The sequence below is a fragment of the Nilaparvata lugens genome, chromosome X, assembly GCF_014356525.2.
Source record: "Nilaparvata lugens isolate BPH chromosome X, ASM1435652v1, whole genome shotgun sequence".
NCBI classification, from domain to species: Eukaryota; Metazoa; Arthropoda; class Insecta; order Hemiptera; family Delphacidae; genus Nilaparvata; species Nilaparvata lugens.
The window spans coordinates 16,583,675-16,610,503 of record NC_052518.1 but is presented as its reverse complement, the minus strand read 5'-3'; the positions used below and the strand labels follow the sequence as shown (position 1 = coordinate 16,610,503).

The following is a 26,829-nucleotide window of genomic DNA, read 5'->3' as shown; positions in this document are numbered from 1 at the left end:
AATAGAAATAACATTTCAATCGGTAATCCACTCTAATGTCTTAATACATGCAGAATATTACTGTATTTTAATATCCTTTTTCATATGTATCTTTGGTGAATGCATTTCAATGAAAATTATTTTTCTTCCAATTGATATCTCTTATTATTCTTCAGTTATTTTTCAACCTAATTATATGAGTTTATTAATCGCTAATGAATATTAGTTATCTTTAGTTTAGGCGATTTATTGCCAACAATTAACACGATAGTGTAAAGTTTTGCTGTTTATTTCTTGGATTCATATGCCTGTTTAGTTATGAGCATGATATTCATATATTACGAAGTACATTTTTGTTACCTACTTAACATACCTAGCACAGTGATGTTTTTGTTACAATAGAAGTTCAGGTACGCAAATGTTCCTGGGGGGGGTGGTATTTAGGGGACATTGGAAGCCTAGAAGGAATGGGAATATATCAGTGGATCATTGCTATTTTTAGTGCTATATTCAAGAAATCAAATTAATTTCTCAATTCCAGTTCTGTTTCCAAGTATATTGAATTTCTCTGAAGTAATGTATTGCTATTACTCGAACTAGAGAATAGCCTAGTAAGTATATTGAAGTATTCTCAAGTATTGTAAGTTCCTGAAGTACAGTACGGTATTGTAAGTACAAATTTGTGGCATGTTGTATTTTCATGAATTCAATAAGAAATGTGTCAACAGAAGAACTACGATACTATTGACAATATCAGTATTGAAGAACATGACACTTGAAATGGGTCTCATGAAAATTGAAAGACAAAATTATGACAGAAATAGCTTTTAGATGTTCTTTTTCAACATTCCGTGAAGTTTTAGTGATAAGTTGCACTGATTTTTGAGTAATTTAATATTATTCGTGGACTTTATCGATTATGATCAACTCGATTATTTATCAAATCAAATTTAATGAAAAATTTCTTGAGCGATAAATACAGTAACCTAAAAGCAAATAGAGATATATCCAAAGCTCATAAATTAGAAGCCCATTTATTCTATTCGAACGTATTATTTTCGCTGTAGATGGGAGTTTGTTCCTTAGGAACAATTAGAACTGGAGTTATCTTAGTTCCGCAGTTAAATTATTTCCTTCTAAACAGACTTACGAATCTAATCAGACTTAACGAACTCAGAGCTTGAGTATTCCTGACAGTGGCATTGCTTCAAGTAAAGCTCCATGTTCGTATATGTGGAAGGATAAAGATATTAGACTAAGTAATTAGCAATGGATTATATAGCAAACTGGATTTCTTAGAAGCGGCAGTCTACATTCTGTGACACAGCTTAATGTAGAACTCCTGTGAAACTTGGCTTTGAATTAAAACTTTGTACAGAGTTTGACAGGGGAAATAGAATGAGGAAAGTTTAGAGGATGTTGAAAGAGAATGGGATTTGAAACAAATCCGCCACGGAAAAGAGATTTCCATTTAGTTGAGTCACAATTACAAATTATGTGCACAAAGTTAGGCATTGTGTTTGTCAGTAAAAGTACCAGCGCAGTGTTCAGTAGAGTTTTACTCACGGTACCGTACTTATTTCTTGGACATTATCCAATTGTATCTTTCTTTCAGACTGAAATGAAAAAGTAAACTGCTCTTGCACTGCATGTCTTATGATCTATTTTCTCCTGGTCATTCTTTTGAAATTGAACAAAACCATCAGTTTAAGTAGCCATAAGAGTTTAATATATAGGTAAGGTGAAAAACTGGGTACACGGGAAGGTGTACTCGAAGCTTAACATTTTTGAGTAAATGTTTACATTTCTTTAGTGGACCTTGCTCTACAATAATTATTTATTTTTTCAATAATTATTCATCTACATGCTTGTATCATCAGTTTTCTTTGTGACCCGTTTTTTTCATAGAGATATTTCTTAATTGTATCTAATATTATTTGAATTCCCTTCCAGAGGTCAAGCTTAAGGTTTTTCTGGAAGGGCCTGTATAATTAGTTTTGAATACTCAATTAATATAGATATAATAGTACTAGCAAAATGTGTACTGTTGTAAAATGTGTAAAGTTGTGAAGAATATAAAATACAAATACAAAATATTAGTAATAACTCTTTAGCACATTAACACATTCGTGTTCTAAAGTAAGTGTTTATTCCAATTACTATAACAAACTCAACTCTTTAGGACAGCTGATATATTATAAATACCACATTTGCTTAACACTACATCTTCCATTCTTTAAAGTTTCATCTAAGTTTGAAATCGTATTGGAGGTCTAACATTTCGGAACTGTCTAAGCTTTCTGTGGCAGTGGCTTGGCATATCTTGAGCATGATGTTCATCTCCATATTTGATTCAATTTGAATGTTCCATATGAGCATTTGATTCAATTTGAATTTTCTCCGACCACAGACTGCTTGAAACTCTGAGCTTCATTATTTTCCTTTTCGTGGTTACAACCACTTTTCTCCATGTTGTCAACGGATCCTCTTCTATCACCGCTTCTATTGGACACTGGTGACTTATTTTGAAGCTCTAATTTGACTCCTTTTTGGGCGATCACGTCAATTTTCTGTCCGATGATTTCGACTTGCTTCTGAATCAACATGATCTGTTCGTTTTGCAGCTTCACAAATCGTCATAAATCTTCAAAAGACACTGCATTTCTTTCACTCGAGTTTTACAAGAACGCTTAGGGAAACAATCCAATAATGAATCACTTTCATCGACTTCCTTTCTAAAACGTTGACTAGCTTTTCTACCTCTCTTATATTTTACTAAATCAGAGTGACTCTCTTCAATATTACAGTCATTTAACTCACATTCAGGACAGGAACAAGGATTTCTGTTTCCTCCTTTACTTGAACATGAACCGTCATAGCCATGCCTCAATCTTTCACCATGATTGTAACCCTTCTCAAGAATCAAGTCCTCACTCTCATATCGATTCCTGTACGGAACCGGTTTGCTCTTATGATAATCACGATATTTTGTGTACCAATGTGTTGGTTCAGAAATAGGTTCAACCACACCTTCACTGACCATATGTTTCAATTCTTTTTTCTCCTTTTCATGTAATGCCAATGTCACTCTCCTTTGAGACATAACAGTATTGAATGTGATCAGGTCTAGTTTCAACAAAGCATTCCTACTCAGAAGAGGCATATTTTGTGATTGTAAAATATAAACATCTCCTTTTGTCCAGGAAGCATAAAAAAGGATAATTATTTATTATTTTGACAAAATTAATTGGATAATGATAATTTTCATTAGACTCAAAAATTCTTAGAAGGAAAAAAAGTCGATTTTTCTTGAATCCGCAACCTTTCATTCATGAGTCACGCGTGCTACCAATTACGCTACGGATTCACTGGAGAAAGCAAAGCTATGTTAGGTTGATGAGCTTTGAATCACAAATTGTATAGATTTGTTTTGATAATTGAATTAGAATTAATTGATTTATAAAAATGAAAATAAGCCCACATCCACACTCGGTAAATTCAGATTCATTACGTATAATTTCAAGTCAACCAGTACGTAGGTTTGTAGAGCATTGGATTCTCTTTGAAATAATGTATTATTTCACAATTCCAAGTTTTCCTTTCATTTTTATAGCAGCTTCAATGTAGGGGGTGAAATTTTCATTGCTGCAACAATTGATCGTTTGACAATGACATTTGAATGGGGGGGTGTCTGTGACACAATTTTTGACATTGCAGCTTGATTTTGACTAATTAGAAGGTGAACATAGCAAAAGTGCGAATGTTTATCCTCTCTGTTGAAGGTGTAGAATCGCTGAGTAGACACTTGTTGCAGCAATGAAAATTTCACCCCCTACATTGAAGCTGCTATAAAAATGAAAGGAAAACTTGGAATTGTAAAATAATACATCATTTCAAAGAGAATCCAATGCTCTACAAACCTACGATAAGTATCAGTTTTTATGATAGATTGTTGGAGAGTTATAAGCCCTGAAAGAGCAAAACATTGGATAAAAACCTGTTATTTCAACAATTACACACCTTCAAGAGCGAATGTCTTGGGAACTGTTGGGAATATCACAAAATTCCACTGTACAAAAAGTGTAGAGAATTTATCATGCTTCATTTTCGAACAGTTAGGTTTGTCAGTTGAACGCATTGTTTTCAAGATATGAGCGTGGGAGCAAAACGATGAAAAATGCAACATTTAAACACCCCTCATTCCCGTAGCACATGAGTTAGGAATGGGGACTTTTGATATGTTCTTCTCCTAACTATTCTTAACAAAGCTGCAAAGTCAAAAATTGTGTTTAAAACATTCCCTCCAAATTCCGTTGTCAATTGGTCTATTGTTGGTAAAGCTTTAGTGTTTACAAGTTTGTGTTTCTTGAATAGTTCCAAATTTTCTCAAATAACTCAATATTATTAGTTGAAAGTGGTAATTGAGTGGAATATTTCTAATAAATTTATCAATTAAGGCCATCTAAATTCAAAATTTATAGTTTTAATGTTTATTTTGGACCAAAATTTTATAAAAATTGTACACGTGAAATTCTAACCTTATCTTGGACTTTGTCACTTATAAATTTGGAAGAAAAATAGCACAAGGACTACCTTATTATTTTATCTTTCAATGTTATTACATTAGTGTCATTTGCATTGTAAATAAATATATAAATAAAAATAAAAATGGAGATTTCACATTCAACACTAAAGCTGCTGCAAAATGTGTAGGGAAATTCGTAAAAGTGTGAAATTATACATCAAATTTGAGAGAAATCAATGCTCTATAACTTAATAATCAATATGGATTTTTCCCATCGAATTTTAAAAAGTTATAAGATCAAAAATATAAAAAAATTGGTGGCAAACGTGTTTTTTTTTAAAGCCACACCTTCAAGAGCGGATATCTCGAAAACTAGAGGAGATATAAAAAAAGTTGTAAAATTAATATTGTAGGAAATTATTTAAGCTTTAATTTGTTATATGACAGTCAAGTCCTTAAGATACATAGTTTTATGCGAGAAACCAAAAAATGGTACCTTTAAACCACCCCCACCCCCTTAGCACAGAGGGTAGGGGTGGGGCTTTTGATATGTTTACCACCTTACTACTCTAAAAAAAACTGCGGGGTCAAAAATTGTCTTCTCAACTTTTCCCTCTATAACCTTTCCTTGACTGGACTGTATTTCCTATTCCGTACATGCAATACGCGCTAATAGACTACGTACGCTAATACGTAATACCTATACGTTCCCTCATAATATTATAGACGTGTATTTTTTATCCCGTTCATTATAAGCCAATATCTTCCTTTATAATGTCTACTAGCCGTCAGGCTCGCTGCGCTCGCCATATCCGTCTAGCAAGGGGGGCTCCACCCCCTAGACCCCCGACTGGATCGTCCAAAAATGAGATCAGCGGGCTCGCTTCGCTTGCCTGCATGTAGACCTCAGCGGAACCTCTGTACCGAATTTGAACGTACTATGTCAATTTGATCCCGAAAAACACCTACTACTATATCGGCGTATCTTTGGCTAACAAAATTCTTCCACCTCAGCTAAACCTGTGTACTGAATTTTTTTAAATATATTTCCATCAATTATTGAAAAAGGTGAGGAAACGCAGAAAATCTGAGAAAACGCTAATTTTGGCTAATTGAATAAATTGGTATTTAGGAGGTCCTGGATAAATGCATTTCAATCTTTAACTTGGTGCCAACCTAACAAAGTCAACTAAACATACCTACCAAATTTGAACGTTTTTGGTCCGGTAGATTTTTAGTTCTGCGAGTGAGTGAGTGCCATTTCGCTTATATATATATATATATATATATATATATATAATATATATATATATATATATATATATATAGATAGATAGATAGATAGATAGATCTGTCTGTCAAACACCCCAATGAAGAACTAAGAATAGGCCTATAACCGTCCTCAGTAAATTAAGAATCTTTATGCAAAATTTCAAGTTAAGTAGTTTAGTAGTGACGTGATGATGCGTCGAACATGCGTTTCGTTCGAAACGAACGATTAATAAGAAAATTATTCTTTTATAATACTATTGATAGATAATATTATTATATTGTATTATATCTTGTATATTTCGAATAATTGTAATTGTAAATTGTAATTTCTGCAATGAATTATTTCAGACTATTAAAATAAGTTAGTTCAAGGAGAGTTAGGAGCTTTTGGTACTTTCATGTAACCAAAAAGTAAATTTATTTAAAAATCCAATAACGAATAAAATTGAATAATTGAAAATACTTATCACCTAATTATCCAAAGCATATACAATATTATAGAAACTTTAATAATTATTCAAAACTATTCTTGATTCATGTCTACGAGTGCTATTTATGGTTGCTGGATATCAACCATCAATAATATAGCATGTTTCTAGTATCTTAAACCTCAGAGGAAACATACACAAAACATTCCTATGCTTTTCTATGCTTGAACCAAAACAGCTGATAAAAGTCAATTCATAGAATCTTAAAGAACAATGCACTAGGACGCAATCCCAAAGTAATATTACGTAGCGCTCTCCGGGGTAGAGGGTGTTATTATTATAGAGGTCCACGTTATAATGACAGTATTTGATCAACTTCAGTTTTGCTATCCTTGTGTATCATTCGACAAAGCCGGTGGTACTATCCTTTTCTAGGTCCACAACGATGACAATTATGTTTTTGATGGTGTAGAAATATAATCAATTAATGCAGAGAATTGGCATCGCTATTCTTCTATCTTTATCCACTGCCATTATAACGTGGACCACACTATAGCGTTAGGTACTCTCCATTACAAAGAATAGGTAATTCCTAAACAGGGGAGAAGTTGGTCTTGAAATCACCTATTGAGGAATGCTCCAATAGCTATGAGGCAGAATATGAGGCAGAATTGAGGTTGAACATGAATTATCATATATCTTCTCCCGTTGGAACCACTATTGGAGTAACGATTAATTTTAGAAATTGAGCAAGAATTAAAATTGGTTCCATGGAAACGTAATCGTGAACAGTTTGATATAACTGTTTTTGATATGTACCATAGCACACTTGAAACTATTCCAAACTAATCCAAAATAATTTATTGCGTATCAAAACGTTTTTCTTAAAATAATATTGTATGATTCAGCAATGTTCATAATGGAATTTAGATTTGAAGCCAATACCGTACTTAACAGGTTATTCAGTTGGGTAAATAATTGGTCAGTATAGCTACCCTGATCCATAAACATAAATGAAAAAAGCTAGCCGATTTTTCTTCTTAAACAAATGAGTTTAGGAGTTTATGAGGAGTTTATATGAAAGTCCTTTCAGGACCGTATTTATAAACGACTCTTGATTTCTCCAAGCTCGATCGATATGGTTTATAAGAAACCAATAACAGGAACCGATAAGAACACTTCAAGTAGTACTTAGTTGCTAGCCAGCCACACAAAACTTGGCAAAGTTCCAAACTTCACGAATAGTTGAATAAATACGACCCTCAAAATCTTTAAAATCAAGTGGTTTTGATCGAATACAAATTTTATTTAGTTTAAGTGACTTTATACAGATTATCTCTAAGATATTTGCATTATTTTATTTTAATGAAAGTACTGATTCTATTTTTGTAATATACATTGAAATTTATTTCTTTGGCGTTTGAAAATTCTATTGTCACTTATTATTTTGGAAAAAATCTGGAGAGTAATACAATAATTGAATATTAAAAAACTGAAATATTTTACAGTATACTGCAAGTCTCCCCCGGAAATGGAACACGCAAGACATAATGCATTTCCAGAGCAACTGACTTTTGACTTGGATGCAACCATCCAATATCAATGCTCTCATGGATTCGTCACCAATGGATTTCCCACTGCTAAATGTCTGGCTATGGATGGAGCAACTGCCTCCTGGTTTGGGCCCGATATATCTTGCGAACGTAAGTTACAAAAATTAATTTCATTTCATTTTTAGCTTGAAAAAGAGATCAGTGCTCACTGCTTTCCATGAACCTGTTTTTTACTAATGATAACGTCATCGTTATTAATAGAAGTTTCTTCTTACAATAATTTTTTCTATCATCAACCGTAATGGAGTACTTGTCTTTGGAAGAACTATAATTATTATTCTTTTTACAACATCGTAGAGCTCTTACCCTTTATGCCTTAACGTAATAACGTGAGTTAGATTTTTTGGGTGTCATCACTTACTTAGGAATAAGCATTACATAAATTATAGACATGGGATCTTTCATGCGCATATTTTCCTATCTAGGTGTATGTGTATTGAAGACTTTCATTGATGAGATAAATTCAGGAGTTTAGAAGAATACATATCTACCTTAGGAAATAATGATCAGTTGAGCGTTAGAAATGACTATATCAGATCAAATTTATATAGTGAGATTCACTTAGATCTTTCAGCATTGGTGGCATGGAGATCATTGATGTTATTCTTAAGGGTTGCTGACAGTTCAAAGTGCATCTTTATTACATTGAAAAATAATGTCATCTAATTGCCACGCATTATTTGTCGATAGATTTTACAATAACTCAAGACTGCCAGTAAAAGTTTGAAGAAAAAGAACTCCTGCATGTTCAAGACCATGAAAACTTTACCAAAGTTGAAAAGTCTAGGAGATAAAGTTTAAATGGTGGCGGAAAGAATGATTTGACAGCTTTGCCAACTTTCGGGAACTCTCATTTTTGAATAATTTGTCTGCAAACTTAATGCTTAAACTTGTTGGGATTTTTTTCTGAGGCGGGATGAGCTAGAACAATCGTCCCAGTCTGATGGAGAAGAAAGAAAAAGTTGAGAAAACTTCTCAACTTGAGCCAGATAGAACAAATAAAAACTTTTCCGACAGCCTCAAAAAACGACTGCACTTGTCAACTTGACAAAGTGATCGATCATTTCTATGAATGGAACTTTTTTACTGGTCAACTGGAAGAGCCAAGCAGAATCAAAGAATAGAGCAATTAGTTATCGTTATTGGGGTTTAATTATCATGGGGCTACGTTATGAGAAATGAATTAGAGGAGCCATTAAGGCAGTAGTGTACTACGCTTTTTTGGGATCGTTTTACTGGTGACATTTTGTAAAGTATTATTCTTTCTTAAATACTATCAAGCAAGTTACTATTAAAATGCAACAAATGTATGAGGAAGATTTTTTTATTATTCATACTTTTTGAAATATGAGCGCCTCATGACATGCAGTTGAAATCTTGAGGAAGATCCATTTGGAAGCAAATACATGACATTTTAAGGATACATTCTTCAAGATATTGTTCATCTCATGATATATTTGATTCCTCAGTATATCAATTACAGGGAAAATTATTCCAGTTAAAAAACTCAAAGTAACTCAAATTGAGTTATTTTTAAAAATAGAGTACATTTTCCTATGATTGTTATTCAGAGGAGTCGAATATATTATGAGAAAATTCTCAGAGATCCGTATCTTATCTTATCTTGATATCTAATCTACGTTCAATATCTTGGAGAATGCATCATCAAAATTTCGTTAATTTATTTGCTGAATAATAGATCTCCCCCATGATTTCAACTTCAAGCGCTCATATCTCAAAAAGTGAAAATGATAAAACAAGTTTTTGCTTAGGAATCTGATTCAATTTGGTAGTATCCAAAACCAAATACTCTATACAGAATGTCACCAGTAGCAACTTTCCAAAAGCGAGATGCAAAGCCTTAAACGGTTTTCGTGAAGAAAGCGAAAACTTGATAGGTTCCATACTGTATAATGAATTGATATGAATGAGGATTTGCCATATGGGGAAATGTTAATTTTAAAGATAAGAGCATTTTGAAACAAAATGTTAGTCTAGAATAATCACTGATACTTTTTAATAAATGAAATAGCAACAAAAAATGTATTCAAAGAACATTGGATTAAGAATACGTTATACACAATAATTATTTGTAATAGAATATCAAACTCAAATAATAATAATTATTATCCATCGAGAAAATGAATCATATTATTGATTTTTCTCAACATGGCCCATCTAATAGTATAATAATCAAAATAATTCAAATAAGTCTGTACATATTTTTCAACTGTCGAAATGAGAAAAAATTTCACTTTTACTGGATAACGTTTTAGATTTAATATGTATGCTAGAAACCGTGCCTAAGAATACTTGAGAATTTTTTAATTTGATGAATAGTACCTTTTTTAATATGTTAGAAATTTGTAGTACCCACCCTCTATATAAATTTAAAAAAAAATTCAAGTAGCCCTATAAAAATACTTTATATTACATTTTTTCTACAAATGGCTAGTTCCAGATATTTATTTCATTCACGAAATAGAATAATGATTATAGTTCCAATTATTAAATATTTATTCTTATACTAGCAGGTAACCTGTGCTCCGCAAGGGTCTAATTAAACTCCAGAAGTTGCCTTGCCTTCAAACCCACGGGATCTGCCCCATCAGGGCAGTTTCGGAGGGGCAAAAAGAAAAACCCAAGAGACCAGAGATAGGTGAAAATCCAGGCACAAATATAGGTCAAGAGGCTAAGTCGAGGGTGGCCAGGTGCCCTAGAGGCAATTTGGCGACCCTTCCTTCAGCGGAAGGACCTATAAAGAAGCCAGGAGTGAAACTCACGTAGGTCACAATTTTTTTGGGTGGAGAGACCAAAACTCACCACTTCTCAGAGAAGGGCGGCCATTCAGGCAAAACTTTATGGGAGAGGTGAGGCTTCTGACGCTGCAGAGTTTTGGAGAAGCAAAAACAAAAACCTAAGAGACCAGAGATGGGTGAAACTCCAGGCACAAATGTGGGTGAAGAGGCTGAGTCGAGGGTGGCCGGGCGCCGGGCACCCTAGAGGCAGTTTGGTGTCCCCTCTCTCAGCGGAAGGACCTACAAAAAGACCAGGAGTGGAACTCACATAGGTCACGAGTTTTGGGTGGAGTGACCAAACCTCACCACTGCTCAAAGAAGAACGGCCATTCAGGCAAAACTTCTCGGAAGAGGTGAGGCTTCTGACCCTGCAAAGTTTTGGAGGGGCAAAAAGAGAAAACCCAAGAGTCCAGAGATGGGTGAAACTCCAGGCACAAATTTGGGTCAAGAGGCTGAGTCAAGGGTGGCCGGGCGCCCTAGAGGAAACTTGGCCACCCCTTCCTCAGCCGTAGGACCTTCAAAGTAGGCTGGGAGTGGAACTCACGTAGGTCACGAGGACTAATCAGTCTGAAGAGACTGCCAAGCATATCACACTGGACTGTAACAAGCAACCGGGTGATAAATGGGATGTTAGCATAGGGAAAACTCCTGGTTCTTGTAAAAACACAGGTAACTAACTAACGTACTACTTGGGAACACAAAAAGCTTCGGTTGACGTGTGGGGTTCTTTGAACCTTTGGTCTTTGAATCTGTCCCTTAAAAAACAATAAACAATAGTTTACAGTTGAAATTCTACTTCATTCAGTCCATGGGATCAGGGTCATTACGGCTGAGAGAATAAACAGATAAACAGTTTTTGCCAAATTCTAGAAGTGCCAAATAAACGCCCTCCGTTTTTCCAGTACTGAACCCGCAATACAGGGAACGCATTATGGTTGCCTTTTTCTGTAGTAGGCGTTCATATTTATGCCAAAAATAGTTTTCTCATTATATAGCTCAACTGTCGCAAATCGTGTTTAGTTTAATTTTTTTAATTATTGCGGATAGTCCGGCATATAGAATAAACCGTATATTTTGAAAATGTGTGAGCACTCCATCTAAATCAGACAACGGTGACCGTTACCGCTGGGTCAATCTCTTCTCGTTACAAAAAAAATATATCAATTTATTATTCAATTGAAAAAACAATTCTTACAAAGCCTCTAATCACAGCTTCCACTGATCATATAACTAAAATTCAAGTAATTAAAACGTTCTTTCAATCTGAAGTCACCACACCACTGCGAGTTTGATACCAATTCAGAACAGTCCTTCTACATAAATACTGATTCATTATTATTCCACCAATAGGTACAGACTCTTGAGTCTACAATACTTGTCAACATCTCCTATCATATTTAAGTAATAATGTATGGATATACATTATTATAAAATTTATGGATAATAAGAAGATTATTGAGAGACGATTTTATGTAAAGTGTACAAATGAGTCATTTTTCACCTGTCAACCTATGTTATTATTACAGCTCGATCATGTGGTGCACCCCAAGACACAGCTCAGGGCTGGCATGCAGGTGAATGTTACACATATGGATGTCGGGTCACCTATCACTGTGCTGATGGTTTTGAGCTAGTTGGGCGAAATGAACGATTTTGTCAAGCTGATGGCTCATGGACACCTAAAGAGCTTCCTGCCTGTGTGCGTAAGTATCTAAACTGATTGAAACAAATCTCTTCTAAGATTATCATTCCCTTTCGATTGGAATCGGCCTCTTAATCACTCCTCTTTTGTATGCCGTTAATATTCAAATCCAGTTTCATTGATTTATAATCGAAATTCATTATTCTCAAAAAATCAAATACATGAAGAAATGATAATAATAATAATAATACTGAGGGTGATGCCCACATAAGCTCTTAGGCTTGTGATTGGGTGCTTGTGTGTGTGGAATAAGACATTTGAAATAGGTAAATTGGAGACCATGAGAGAGAAGTGAGTTGAGATAAAACAATATCTCACTTTATAATTAAGTAAGTAGCGAAAGTTCTAAAGTAATCTGAGGATTCTTGAATCTTGATTGAAAAATTCAATTTTTGGATTAAATATGTTATAGTTTATATTTGATTGGTTGAATATATATTGAGCATCAATGTTGAAAATAAATCACTTTTTGAATCATAACTTTGGTTAGTGGTTACTATAGTTTCCATTCCATTACGTCAATAAATTAAGTAGGCTACCTGGCAATGTTTCTAATTAGATTATTGGATGAAAACTTTGAATAATTTTGGATTGAACTTTAAAAAATGACGTTGTTTGTAACATTTTTATGTTTCTTAACAATATAAAAGATTGATTGATGAAAAACATAATAATTTTGATGATTGGAGTTAACAAATAACTGTTTGGATATACATACAAATCTCAGTAGGTACCCTTTTTCAATTATTTTATCATAACATGTTTCAACATTCATGCCATTTTTTGTTGAAACATGTTGTGAAAAATAATTCAATAATAATTCAAAAAGGGTACTGAGATTTATATTTCTATTCTTATTACAAGTAGCCCTAAACAGAAAATAAACAACTGTTTGGAATATTAACTCATTGGTCTAATCTGTAAAAAGAAAATTTTTTTCTTGTGTAACAACAACCGAGATCTCAACAAAGTGAAATTGATTAAAATTTATATTTATCCATATAGGTCATAAAAATATACATCTGTGTCACAAAAAATGTGGATATTCCACAAAATGACACAGCCTGGGTATTATATTATAATATTATAATGTATTACTATACCCACAATATTACAATTTTGGGTGAAATTATTTGAATATCTTTCGACGAATACAGAATAAAAATTATATTTAGACAAAAGTACATAAACCCATTCAACTTTGTTGTAAGATCTCGAATTGACATTTTATTTAGTTTCATTTTTTCTTCAATTGCCAATTTAATCAACTCGATGAGATGTTCAATTTGTGATGAAATTCGAGGTGAATTTGATATTCCATATCGTTTCCACCCATTTGTTTATATTCATACAATTTAATTGAGGGGTTGAAATTCAGTTGTACGTCAAAAGGTAGAGTATTACTTATCAACTTATCCTGAATGTTACATTATTATAATCCACAACAGTCTCCAACTTATTGAGGAGTTCCCATACATATGACTCACTCTGTATGCTAATTTCTAGTTGGCCAAAAGCCCTCGACTTGTCAGTGCACACATCCACCTCCTAAGACTTATCTCCCATCAGAATATTGTTTTCTGGGGACCTTTTCCCAAAATCTAGCTTGGAAGCCTCTGAACGTAATTAAAATTTTTGGATACATTAACAATGCTTAACTTCTTAGCTAAAAACAATCACTCTGACTCTGGTGATTCACTTATACCACAGTCCAGCCCATTCCTCTCACATCAATCATATCAATAATCAAATTCATCACAATAATATATTGTTTTCTATGTACGTTCTGAAAATCTAATTATGAAAGTTCTAAGTATAACTCAGAAGTTAGGTTATATCAATACTGTTAAGGTGAACTGTAATCTGGGGACATTTATAAAAATCTAGTTGAGAAACGTTATCATAACTTATATTTGAACTAATTCCTGGACAATGGTGATTCAATCATACCACTGTCTAGCCCATTCATCTATAATGGATCATAGATATTTGACCAGTTATCAAACATTTGATTCCCTATTCCAGCCCTATTGGAATAATTGTCGAATACCCTAGGTAATCATTTTATACATTTTTTATACTTTGTTCTCAGCAGCTGATCCTATATGTTTTTTATAGCATTCATCACATTTAATCATATTATCGATACCCGTAAACAAATTCATCACAATAAATGTTTTCCATGTATGTTCTGAAAATCTAATAATGGAAGTTCCAATTATAACTCAAAAGTTAGGTAATATTTTACCTAAATGAATTGTATTCTGGGGAAATTCATGAAAATCTAGTTGAGAAACGTTATTATAACTTATATGTTTTTCAACTAATATAAAAAAGTTCATTAACTAATTCAATGTTCGATCATAAGAACTAAGATACTTGATGATAATAAGATATTTGATGACATTACCACTGCTTAACCACTTGTTAATTTGCAGCTGGACAATAGTCATTGACTGTGGTGGTTGACTTGCACCACAGTCCACGACTTATAGTCCATCACAATTGTTTTGTGGGGACGGTTTCTGTTGTGTGGTTTGGTTTGCGATGTGGTTACAGCGGTGCAGTGTCCTCAGCCTGACCAGCCGGTTAACGGCCGCGCCATATTCACATCGTGCTCCTATAATTCAGTTGTCAGCTACGAGTGCAAGTACGGCTACACGCTGATTGGAGACACCACGCGCAGATGTGGCGCCGACCGCAAGTGGAGCGGAATCGCGCCAAAATGCCAAGGTGTGTTGGCTAGTTCCATCAATCCATTCACTAAATTAACTCATTCAATCCACAAAGTCATGTATCTATGCCAAATCTTAGGCTGGTCACTAACTGTTGAACATGCATGCTTATCAAGCACATACACATGTTCATCATCAGCGAGAGTCTTCCAACATAAAATAAACAACCAATAGCAATAATTAACACCTGAAAATTACAAATTATAATGATAGAAAAATAATTTAACCTCAAATAGAGCAGTGAAGAAAAAATGGAAAACAAAAACCGGAGAAAAGAGGTTTGGTTGTAAAATGTTTTTGTTGTAAAATGAACAACAAAAACCTTACCTCAAAAAAATTTGCTCGAAGCGTTTCACTGTTATGACGCATCAGTATGACGAAAGTGTATCATGCTTTTTTATCATGCATGTTCCACTGTTAGTAGCCAGTCTAAAACATACACCATCAATACACCTAAAAAATTATACCTAAATGCCAATAGTGCTTTGGGTAGCTCCATCAATCCATTCAAATTCACATAGCCAAATCATTCCACCCACAAAGTCATGTGTCTTGCAATAGATTACCCATTCACAAAACATATTATTCTTACAATACAGAATCTTGAAATAAACAAGGTACCGGCACCCTTTTTTGTCAATGCATGACATGTCTCAGTTTATTAGATCCATTATAGTGTAAGTGCTAGACCTATTATAACAGATTGAATACCACAGAGTGTATAAATATATCAATAATTCACATCTCACATAATTCAGGCTACCGGTACCGGTACTATTGATGTGAAAGTCGATTCACTTTGTTGTTGAAAGTATTTTATTTCAACTTGAAAGTTGGTATTGACGTAGGTTGTAGATAAGTTTCATACTTTATTGTAAGTTATAAGAAATCAACTATCATCTTGAATAGTTACCGTAATTTTGTTGACACACAAGTCCTTTCTCACTCTCAATTTTCAACATATAAATTCACTTGTAAATAAATAATCAGTGACATATAACGTACTTTATTTCAGTAAGCTTTTTACTCAACCGAGGTTTTTGACACACTATCCCACCGCTTTGTTTCCATGTTCCCAATTTCTTGAAATGATTGGCCTTCAATCTATCCTGGAGAATGAAATTTGTTTTATACTAAAAATATTACAGCTAATAATAACATCTACAAGCAAATAACATTTTAAAAATAAAACTATTAATTTATGCATGAATTATATTATCAAGATCACATGAAAGTAACTACTCGTATGTATTCGTAATATACTATTCCTTGTAATTTACAACATAGGATTCCTCTATCATGCGTATTTCTAGCACAAAATTTCATTATTTTATTCAATGATAGGCAATTTTTACAATATGTTGGGACTCTGACAGTATTCATGTTCCTATACTATTCACTATTGAATGTCATCATTACTACTTACCGTAATTATTTACACATCAGACTATAATGCATCAACTGGGATGGCATGTCAAATTGGGAAAATTACTGGAACATAATATTTAGGTGAGAGTGACAAAAATGAAAATCGAAAAAGGAATTACACAATAAAATAGTACAATTTTTTCTATGCTTTTCACACGATATGCAGTCAAAAATTTGAGTACCTAAATCAATATTCAATAAAATAATAGTAATGAACTATTTCATCAAACAATATAATTATTATAATAAAATATTTCAAATTATCAGATTTAAGAGATTAATTTGAAGTAATATGATACTGTATATTATTTAAAGTGGATGATTATATAATAGATTAATATGGCATTGGAATCTAATAATGGATTACTAATGATGAACTAATAAGACAATAAAAATAAGCATTTTATAATTATACAATGTTTATAAAATTTGATTATAAGCCAACGATAGGTTCGTATCCAGATTCAATAAATTTATTCCATTTAAATTGATGATTGTAAAAGCACTAGAACTTTCTATTTATTTGTATTTATTATTTGATTCATCGTTCCATGAAATATTCATTGTAGCCAATACTACATACACATAACACATGTACATAACTCAACACATTTTTTCTCATATTTATCCATCTGTATCCATTAAAAACACAGAGGTTTGACAAATTTGCACAGGAGGTAAGTTAATAACAAAAATGCACTCAAGTAACTTCAAAAATGTCTCTATAATATATCCTAAATATTTATTGTTTCCTAGTAGTCATATATCTAGAAATTCTTTTTTTTAGCTCTTTACCATCCATAATTCTATCGTATGCTATTTTATTAGCACAACATTGTCACAATTGAACAAAAATGCACTAGAGATCTGTGTCTATATTATCCTAGATATTCATTATCTGCTAGGTTAAATCATGTACCTAGACAATCTTTTTTCTTGACCATCCATGATTCTATTGTATGCTATTTTATTACCACGGACAACATTGTCACACGTATTCTCACTCATTATCTTTCTCTTTCTCTCTCCATGTCGCATCACTACTCACTGCACACCATCAATTAATCCTGCGCACGCGCACACTCACGCACCCCCATGCACGACTGCCAACCGTACAAACTTGAAAACTGTCACAAACCGATCGGGCCCATATGGAACAGAAATTGACTGTGGCCATCCCGGCCCATTGTACAATGGATGGCTTGAGAACATCGAAGCAGGTACGGGACTGGGAGCATCCATCATCTTCAGGTGCCACGAAGGAATGCTTCTTTTGGGTAATACATCGACAGTTTGTCAGATCGATGGCAAGTGGCGCTATCCCTCACCGTTGTGTCTAGGTGAGTATATCGATACATCGAATATAGATCGTTGTGAAGGCTTGATTATTCTCCAAAGCATGCCCATAATATACCCTTGATTCTGATGTAGATGTCTCTCCATTTCAACATTTTCCAACATTTCCATTTTTACAACATTGCAACATCTCCACCCTATCAAAACATAGCTGACCATTTGAAATTTTTCAATTATAATTATACCATATTTATTATTAGTAATCAATGTGTAGAAGGAATGGTGAGAGATTTGTGCTGTAAATTTGTGAATTCAATATTATAATCATGCCATATTCATAACCGTATATATATATATTATTATCCATCAATGTGTAGAAGGAACATAGAGAGAGATTTGTGCTGTAGTTTGTAAATTGAATTATTAGGTCTATACCATATTAATTTTTGTTCAACAAGTACATAAAACATTGTGAGAAATATTTTACTGAACCTACTTTTCAAATTCAATATTATAGTTATGGCATATGCATCATCATACATATCAATGTAGATGGAACATGAGAACGAATTTGTGCTGTTATTTTCTAATTCAATTATGATTATACTATATTCATTATTATCCATCAACGTAGAAGAAACATGGCGAGAGATTTGTGCTATAAGCTATTATTACGTGGATACAATAATTATTATAATGGAATGGAGTGTCCCTTGGGTTAGTGGATAAAGCGTTTGCTTAGCAGCCTGAAGAACCCGGGTTCGGTCCCAGATAAGACCAAAAGATTTTAGCAAAAGTCATTCTAGGTTTTATCACATGAACACTTCTAACTACTTGTCATTTCCGGCTGACGTACCTATAACAGTACTATTGATGTCTGGTAATGAGCCGCCTAATTGATGACTCGAATTACTGAACATATAAATTTAAGCTATGTGGGACAATTCTGTAAGGGACTTACCACCAACAAAAAACAAACGAATATTTTTCTTACAATATTGTTGCTATGACATATTTAAGATCATTCGTTGATGTTGATGAACATGGTGAGAGATTTGTGTTATGATATAAACTGAATAATATAAGAAGTAGATTATATAAAATATAATCTAATTTAGTAGAAAAACTTGCTGGTACTTAATTTCATTCAATGGAAAATTTCTGTCCGTGTATAGGATTCATCTTATTAATTATTTATCAAAAATTCTGATGTAATTCCATTTAATTTTCTTTAAAGAGCCTGGTAATAATCAAATTACAATTTAAAACTAAAAAATCATAGAACAAAACCAAATTTCTCTCAAATGTATGTTTTAATTCAAAAAATCCCTAGTGAGAACACTTCGTCAATCAATTTGTGAATCACATCGCACCAATTGGAAGCTTCACTTAAGTAAATTAGAGAGTTTCCAGATATATTGGCCCACACTTAATTGTTGAAGAGGACTCTTGTTCAAGATGAACCTTGACTTACAGAGAGTTTCAAAATGTTCTTCGGGGTTACGAAAATTCATTACAAAAAACTACCTATCCCACTTACAATACCTGGATATACAAACCTGACATCACCTTTTCTGCTTTTCATATCCCAATAGTGACTGTTACATTGAGAGATTACAGTTTCTCTGGTTACAGTCTATCTTCAGATTGGGACCTTCCTTCCACAATATAACTTTTTATTTACAGATAAAAGATCTTTTACTATAAGAAAATCTGCAATTTATAAATACATGGATAGACAGATAAGCCAAGTTACTATTTCACACTTGATGTATTTTAAGTGGTACCTATTATTTATAAAATATGGGATTGTTGAAAAGTTATTTAATCAGAAACATGTTTGCAGCTCCATGCGTGGTTCCGCAAGTGACACAGGGGAAAGTGATCATTGATGTAAATGCAACAAGGCCAAATATGACTTCTACGGGAGACTCTGTGATGGTGTCTCATGGCGATCACATCTCTTTGGAATGTGAGGAGCGTTATGAGCCAGCCTTGAACAACACTCCTATAACATGCAATAATGGAACATGGTCTTTCATACCTCGCTGTCAGCCAGGTTTGTTTAGAATTGTGAATTTGTTTGGCAATAAGATAAATTGAAATTGTAAAAACTTTCACTTCAGCTTTTGAATGGGATGTTACATAAGAACTTTTGCCACTTTCCCAACAACATTTCCTGAAACCCTGACCTTTCCTGCAAACTTCCGATTTATGTGGTTAATTACTAGGTTAGTATGCTTTTGAGTTCATAGGAATGTTTCAACAATGAATTTCAAACCTTACCTGAAAACTCAACCTTCTATAGTAAGGTCACATTATAATGGCAGTATTTGATTACCATTGGTGTTGGTATCCTTGTATATCATTCAACAAAGCAGATACTGCTATCCTCTTTTAGCTCCCCCAGATTGATTTTCAACAATCAAGAAATATAAGTATATATAATACAAAGTATTCAATCTCAATGCTGAAAATCTATTATTAAATTGGAAAATATATTTTATTGACAAATAGAATATTATTGATTACTTTAAACAAGAACGAACAGTCAATATTGCATCAGATACTGGTATCAGCTATCCTCTATAGAAGGCATTGGCAAGGCAGAGAATCAGCAATGTTGTTTTCCTATCTTTCTCCACTGTCATTACCACGTGGGCCTCACTATAGTATTACACCATTTATTACCTTATCCACTAATTAGCTCTAGATTATTGTGGTTATTATTTCATCCAATTTCTTCAGGCTTGCTATTCAAATCCTTCCTAGAAATCTAATATTTTTCAAACCTATCATTCCCAATAATCCAGCAGTTCCAGTTCTATATTATTTTTTTTTATTTCAATCCCATCCGAATGAATCCTAACGCGTGTCTTTAGCACACTCAACTTTCTTGTTGACAGAATGCCCGCCTGTAGCTCTCAGCGTTTGTATGATTTCGAAGTCATTAATAAACGGTCAAACTCTACGACGTAGAATAAATTGATCAACTTACGATGCCTCCAGACAAAATGAGCCGAATGAGTACAGCGCTCCTAGTGGTGCTGAGTTGAGATTCTCTAAACTGTACTCCTTCCTTATTCTGTGCCTTATTCTCCTATAGTAGTTTAGGTTATGTCTACATTATTAATTTTATTGCAATGAATTATCCACAAACAAATTATTTCGGACATTCGGAGGGATCAGTGGTTGCAGAATTGCAAAATTATAGTCGAAATTATATTAGTGTCGTTCTGTGTGTGGTGTGGTATCTCTATTTGTATTCCAAATTACGTTACAATATAGGTTACTTTCTTAACTACTTTACTTTGGAACCGCTACTCGCAACCCAGTATGAAAGTACCTATTGCAGCTATCAAGAAAGTCAGCGACGCTTATACCGGCTGCACTTTAGTATATGGGCCGCGGAATCTAACATTGAGACCTACATAGATCGATAGGGGAGGTCAAGACGAGTTCAACCATGTATCACATTGTTGTCGATTTCCAAGGATTAGCTGAACAAACATGGTGGAAAGTTGAAATTTTTATATAATATTATGATGGAAGTAACCAAGATCAGACTAAGTAAAATTTGTGAAGTGCTTCATCTCTCATTATCAACCGCTTCATCTCCCACGGACAAGTCTAGAGCTCATGTTGGCATCACCCTCAGGGAAAAAAGAGAAAGACTACCGATTTTCCCAATCTTTATTACAGTACTGATTTTAATCATTTCCTAATGATTCAGTCTAATTTTTTTAACCGAATTTTTCGTCCAAATTACGTTGCAATTTGGGTTTCTTTGTTGATTAGGTACTTTACTTTGAAAACATTACTTGCAACCAAAGATGAAAATATTGCGGCAATGCGTGTATTTTGCACCCACCCCCAATAAATACTGCTATTCCAAAAAATATTGTACCGAATTGTAAAAATCGCCGAAACGAAGGAGAAACTGAGAACCACGCTAAATTATTATATAAATAGGAATCATCAATCATCCTATAATTCAAGTTGAGCATCCAGCAACAGGTGTCATCATTCAGGTACCTTGGGTGTATGATTAAAGAGGATATGCGATGTGATTTAGAAGTAAAAGTGAGAATTGCAAGAGCAAAGGAGGCATTCAGCAATATAAGAAGATTGGTGAGTAGCAAAATGCAAATAGAACTGCGGAAGAAGATGGCCAAGTGTTTTGTGTGGAGCGTGGCTCTCTATGGAGCGGAAACCTGGACTCTCAGAAAGCAGGAAGAGAAGAGATTGGAGGCCTTTGAAATGTGGGTGTGAAGGAGGATGGAGAGGATCAGCTGGATGGATAAAGTGAGGAATGAGGAGGTACTGCGTAGAGTAGGAGAGGAAAGGAATATTATGGCAGTGATAAGGAGACGAAAGCGGAACTAGCTGGGACACTTGCTGAGGCATGGCGGACTACTTGTGGAGACAATGGAAGGGACTGTGCAAGGAGGGAGGGTGCTGGGACGAAAAAGAGTGAAGTTGGTGGATGATATCAGGGAGGAGGGAAAGTACTCCATGATGAAGAGAATTGCACAGGACAGAGAGGAATGGAGAAGGAGGAATCATGTTTAGACCTGCCCTAGGGCAGAACACCAGTAATAATCCAGCATCAACTTGAGAATCGCATCTTTAAAAAAAATGGTAAGATTTCACTTGGAAATTTTTTATCATTGACCTATCCTCTGCTCCTCTCTTGATTATGAATTCAAAAACTGTACTGCACAGTAATCATTTCCAGTAAGTTAATTTTATCCATTTTTCTTACTAAGAAGTCAATAGGCTACTTATAACTACATACTTGATACAATACTTAAAACCTGAATTTCCTGATTTTTTCGACTAAAATTGTTCGACTAAAATTTCGACTAAAAAACCAGAGCAAATGCTCATGAGCAAGAGCATGGAGCATAAGGTTTTGCTCATGAGCAAAAGGTAGAAGCAAAAGCATTTGTTCATTTTTATATGAATAAGCTTTACCTTATGCTCCTGAACTCTGGAGCAAATGCTCACGTTTTTTGAAGATTTTTCATCAGCTGATTCGCTTTTGTAGCCTTAAGTTACTTTGTTTTTATAGCTCACGGAAGCGCTAAATATCCAAGTAGGGGGCACCGCTTGTGTTTGTGTCGTCTGCTCTGTTTTCTATTTATGAATTGAGTTTTAAGTTAGTTGAGTTTAGAATTTTGAAATAATAGCGTGAAAAAATCTCTATAATAATCTTCAGCATATTCTTATAATATTAATAGCCCTCTTATAATCGTCTACAATCTTATGTTCTTAAATGCCTATTTCCTATTTTGTGATGGCTACCTTTATATCAGGTAGCTAGCTATCTTTTGTATTTATTCTTTTGTAGGGATAATGATGATTATATATCATGGTTGAATCTAAAAAGAGTTTTATAGTCCTCAACTATTGGTTGTGATCGTATCTGGTATAGTTTCCTCTTCCTCATACGAATTAGTTGAGCCATTTTACTATGAGCAAAAGGTGATTAGCTGCTCTAGACTAGACTCACCTTTTTTGAAGCATTTGCTTCAAACGTTGAGCAAATGCTCTATTTTATTCATACAATTTTGAGTATAAGCTTTTACTTTTGAGCAAATGCTTAAACTATTTTTTTTATGAGCATGAGCAAAAGGTTTTGCTCACGTTTATTCATAGGAAATGAAGCAAATGCTCCCCATTTGGGTCATATGAATAAAGTTGAGCATTTGCTTATACTTCTAAAATATGGAGCATTTGCTTCATTTTCTATGAATAAACGTGAGCAAAGCCTTTTGCTCATGCTCATCAAATAAATAGTTTGAGCATTTGCTCAAAAGTAAAAGCTTTTGCTCAAAATTGTATGAATAACTAGAGCATTTGCTCAACTTTTGAAGAAAATGCTTCATAAAAGGTCAGTCTACTCTAGAGCATCTTATCACCTTTTGCTCATAGTAAAATGGCTCAACTAATTCGTATGAGGAAGAGAAAACTATACCAGATACTATCACAACCAATAGTTGAGAACTATAAAACTCTTTTTAGATTCAACCATGATATAGGGCCTATATCATCATTATCCCTACAAAAGAATAAATACAAAAGATGTTATAACCTTTATAACCTGTTATAAAGATAGCCATCACAAAATAGGAAATAGGCATTTAAGAAGATGAGAGTGTGGAGGATTATAAGAAGGCTATTGATATTACAAGTATATGCTGAAGATTATTATAGAGATGACATTTTTCACGCTATTATTTCAAATTACTATAAGCGTTATTTAACGCTTCCGTGAGCTATAAAAACAAAGTAAGGCTACAAAAGCGAATCAGCTGATGAAAAATCTTTAAAATACGTGAGGATTTGCTCCAGAGTTCAGGAGCATAAGGTAAAGCTTATTCATATGAAAATGAGCAAATACTTTTGCTTCTACCTTTTGCTCATGAGCTAAACCTTATGCTCATGAGCATTTGCTCAGGTTTTATTCATATGGGCCATTATCTTGACTGAAACAGATATTGGCCCATATGAATAAAACCAGAGCAAAAGCTCATGAGCAAGAGCATGGAGCATAAGGTTTAGCTCATGAGCAAGAGCATGGAGAAGAGCTCATGAGCAAAAGGTAGAAGCAAAAGCATCTGCTCATTATTATATGAATGAGCTCTACCTTATACTCTTACCTTATGCTCCTGAACTCTGGAGCAAATGCTCACGTATTTTAAAGATTTTTCATCAGCTGATTCGCTTTTGTAGCCTTAACTTGTTTTTATAGCTTACGGAAGCGCTAAATATGCAAGTAGAGTGTACCGCTTGTGTTTGCGTCGTCTGCTCTGTTTTCTATTTCTGATTATGAATAGAGTTTTAGGTTAGTTGAGTTTAGAATTTTGAAATAATAGCGTGAAAAAATGTCATCTCTATAATAATCTTCAGCATATTCTTATAATATCAATAGCCTCCTTATAATCGTCTACACTCTCATCTTCTTAAATGCCTATTTCCTATTTTGTGTTGGCTATCTTTATAACAGGTAGCTATCTTTTGTATTTATTCTTTTGTAGGGATAATGGTGATATATATCATGGTTGAATCTAAAAATAGTTTTATAGTTCTCAACTATTGGTTGTGATAGTATCTGGTATAGTTTCCTCTTCCTCATAAGAATTAGTTGAGCAATTTTACTATGAGCAGAAGGTGATAAGCTGCTCTAGACTAGACTCACCTTTTTTGAAGCATTTGCTTCAAAAGTTGAGCAAATGCTCTAGTTTATTCATACAATTTTGAGCAAAAGCTTCTACTTTTGAGCAAATGCTCAAACTATTTTCTTGATGAGCATGAGCAAAAGGTTTTGCTCACGTTTATTCATAGAAAAAGAAGCAAATGCTCCATATTTTAGAAGTACAGTCGAACCTCTGTATAACGAAGTCGATTATCCCGAGAAAAAATTCGCTGCAGAGAGGTATTCGTTATTGAGAGGTTGTTCTGTCAAGAAAACTGCCACGATCTTATGGATCTTGTAATATGGTATCACGGCGGTAAATAAATGAATATGGTACATAAAACATATCATCGCGAACGTAGGTAGGGTACCTATTAGACCAATATTAATATGGAAATTTGAAAATTCATGCTGTTTAAAAATTAAAAAAAAACATGTTTTTTGGATATTTATAGAATGTATAAGTAAGTAAACTCACCAATTTATTTCCAGAAAGCTTGGTTTGTACTATTAGTGGAGTTTAATCAAAGTACATACTCAGTAGCAATATTTTTCTACTTCATTCACACTCATTGAAATGTGTTACAAAAGCAAGAATGGGAAAGTCCAGTCGTTCACCTGCCTGGTCTACAAATTACAACTTCTTGGAATTCAATTTCCAGTAACTTGCATTCAATTTCCGACATGTGTTTCAACCTCTATTGACTGTCTACCACCTTATCTTCTTCTTACCTGAATTTCCATTATTTTTAGTCTATTGACCTTTCTGCTGAAATTAAACAATTCCTTGAAAATGACTGTCTGCTTCCTGTACACACTACATTTTGTATGTTGAAGTCAAGAGAAAACATTGTTGTTGAGAAGTCCGAAATTCGTTAAATAGAGGTAAATAAGCAGCCAAAACTCTAAAATGTCATGGGACCAGGTAAAAATTCGTTGTGTAGAGGATTTCGTTAAGTGGAGGTTCGTTATAGAGAGGTTCGACTGTATAAGCAAATGCTCAACTTTATTCATATGGCCCATTATGTTCATCCCACAGGTTTATATTTGAAAATTATACCCACCACAAGAAAACATGACTCATTACCACTGTAAACCTCAATACTTCATACTTGTACATCAGGGCCAAGCCATATGAGGCTTTTTCAGATGATTCGGCAGGGCAGGAAGCTCTCCGATTGGCTGATTTCGTTGGCGTTCGGGAATCAGCAGATAATCAGCCAATCGGACAGCTTCCTGGCCTGCCGACTCGTCTGAAAAAACGCTTCATGGGCCTGGCCCTAATATATGTATCAATATACAAAATGTATCTTTTTAATTTAATATTAAAACTAGAATCTCTCAACATTTCTATATTATACCAATAAACTATATATAATTTCTATATTATACCAATATTTAGTCATTAATTTTTTTATTATTTTAGCTCGATGTAAATACATGGCCAAGGCACCAAGAAACGGAATGGTGTTTGCTCCTAAAACTGAGCATGGGATGAAAGCAAGATACACGTGTAAAGACGGCTTCACACTTCGGGGAGAGAGCACCACACTTTGTCATTTTGGAAATTGGACTGGTGAACCGCCTTATTGCCAAGAAGGTGAATTTTCAACTCATTTATAAATAATAGGAATAAAATGATTATTCTTTATTTATAAATTTAATGGATAGAGTTAATATTCACATAAACATAACAATGTACTATAGTTTACTAAAAATCGTTCACTACAATCTCTGCTTTAAGCTAACTGGAAACTTGAATTATTCTTTATTCATAAATTTAATGGATAGAGTAAATATTCACATAAGCATAACAATGTACTATAATTTACTAACAATCTTTCACTACAAT

The 26,829-nt window shown here is 33.8% G+C and overlaps 1 protein-coding gene across 6 annotated transcripts in view; it reads left to right on the top strand.

Annotated features, from left to right (window-relative positions):
- The window catches only part of LOC111051598 (sushi, von Willebrand factor type A, EGF and pentraxin domain-containing protein 1), a 98,553-nt gene that overhangs the window by 32,241 nt on the left and 39,483 nt on the right, over nt 1-26,829 (top strand). For 3 of the 6 annotated variants that reach the window (XR_005573191.1, XM_039442520.1, XM_022338138.2), the window contains exons 5-10: nt 7,713-7,907; nt 12,142-12,318; nt 14,868-15,050; nt 17,641-17,820; nt 19,623-19,835; nt 26,404-26,577. Coding sequence is in view for 5 of the 6 variants with exons in the window: in XM_039442520.1 (XP_039298454.1) it covers nt 7,713-7,907; nt 12,142-12,318; nt 14,868-15,050; nt 17,641-17,820; nt 19,623-19,835; nt 26,404-26,577 (1,122 nt within the window). In the remaining variant the exon portion in view is untranslated. The remainder of the gene's footprint in view (nt 1-7,712; nt 7,908-12,141; nt 12,319-14,867; nt 15,051-17,640; nt 17,821-19,622; nt 19,836-26,403; nt 26,578-26,829) is intronic. The other 3 variants (XM_039442519.1, XM_039442522.1, XM_039442523.1) reach the window with 3 other exon arrangements.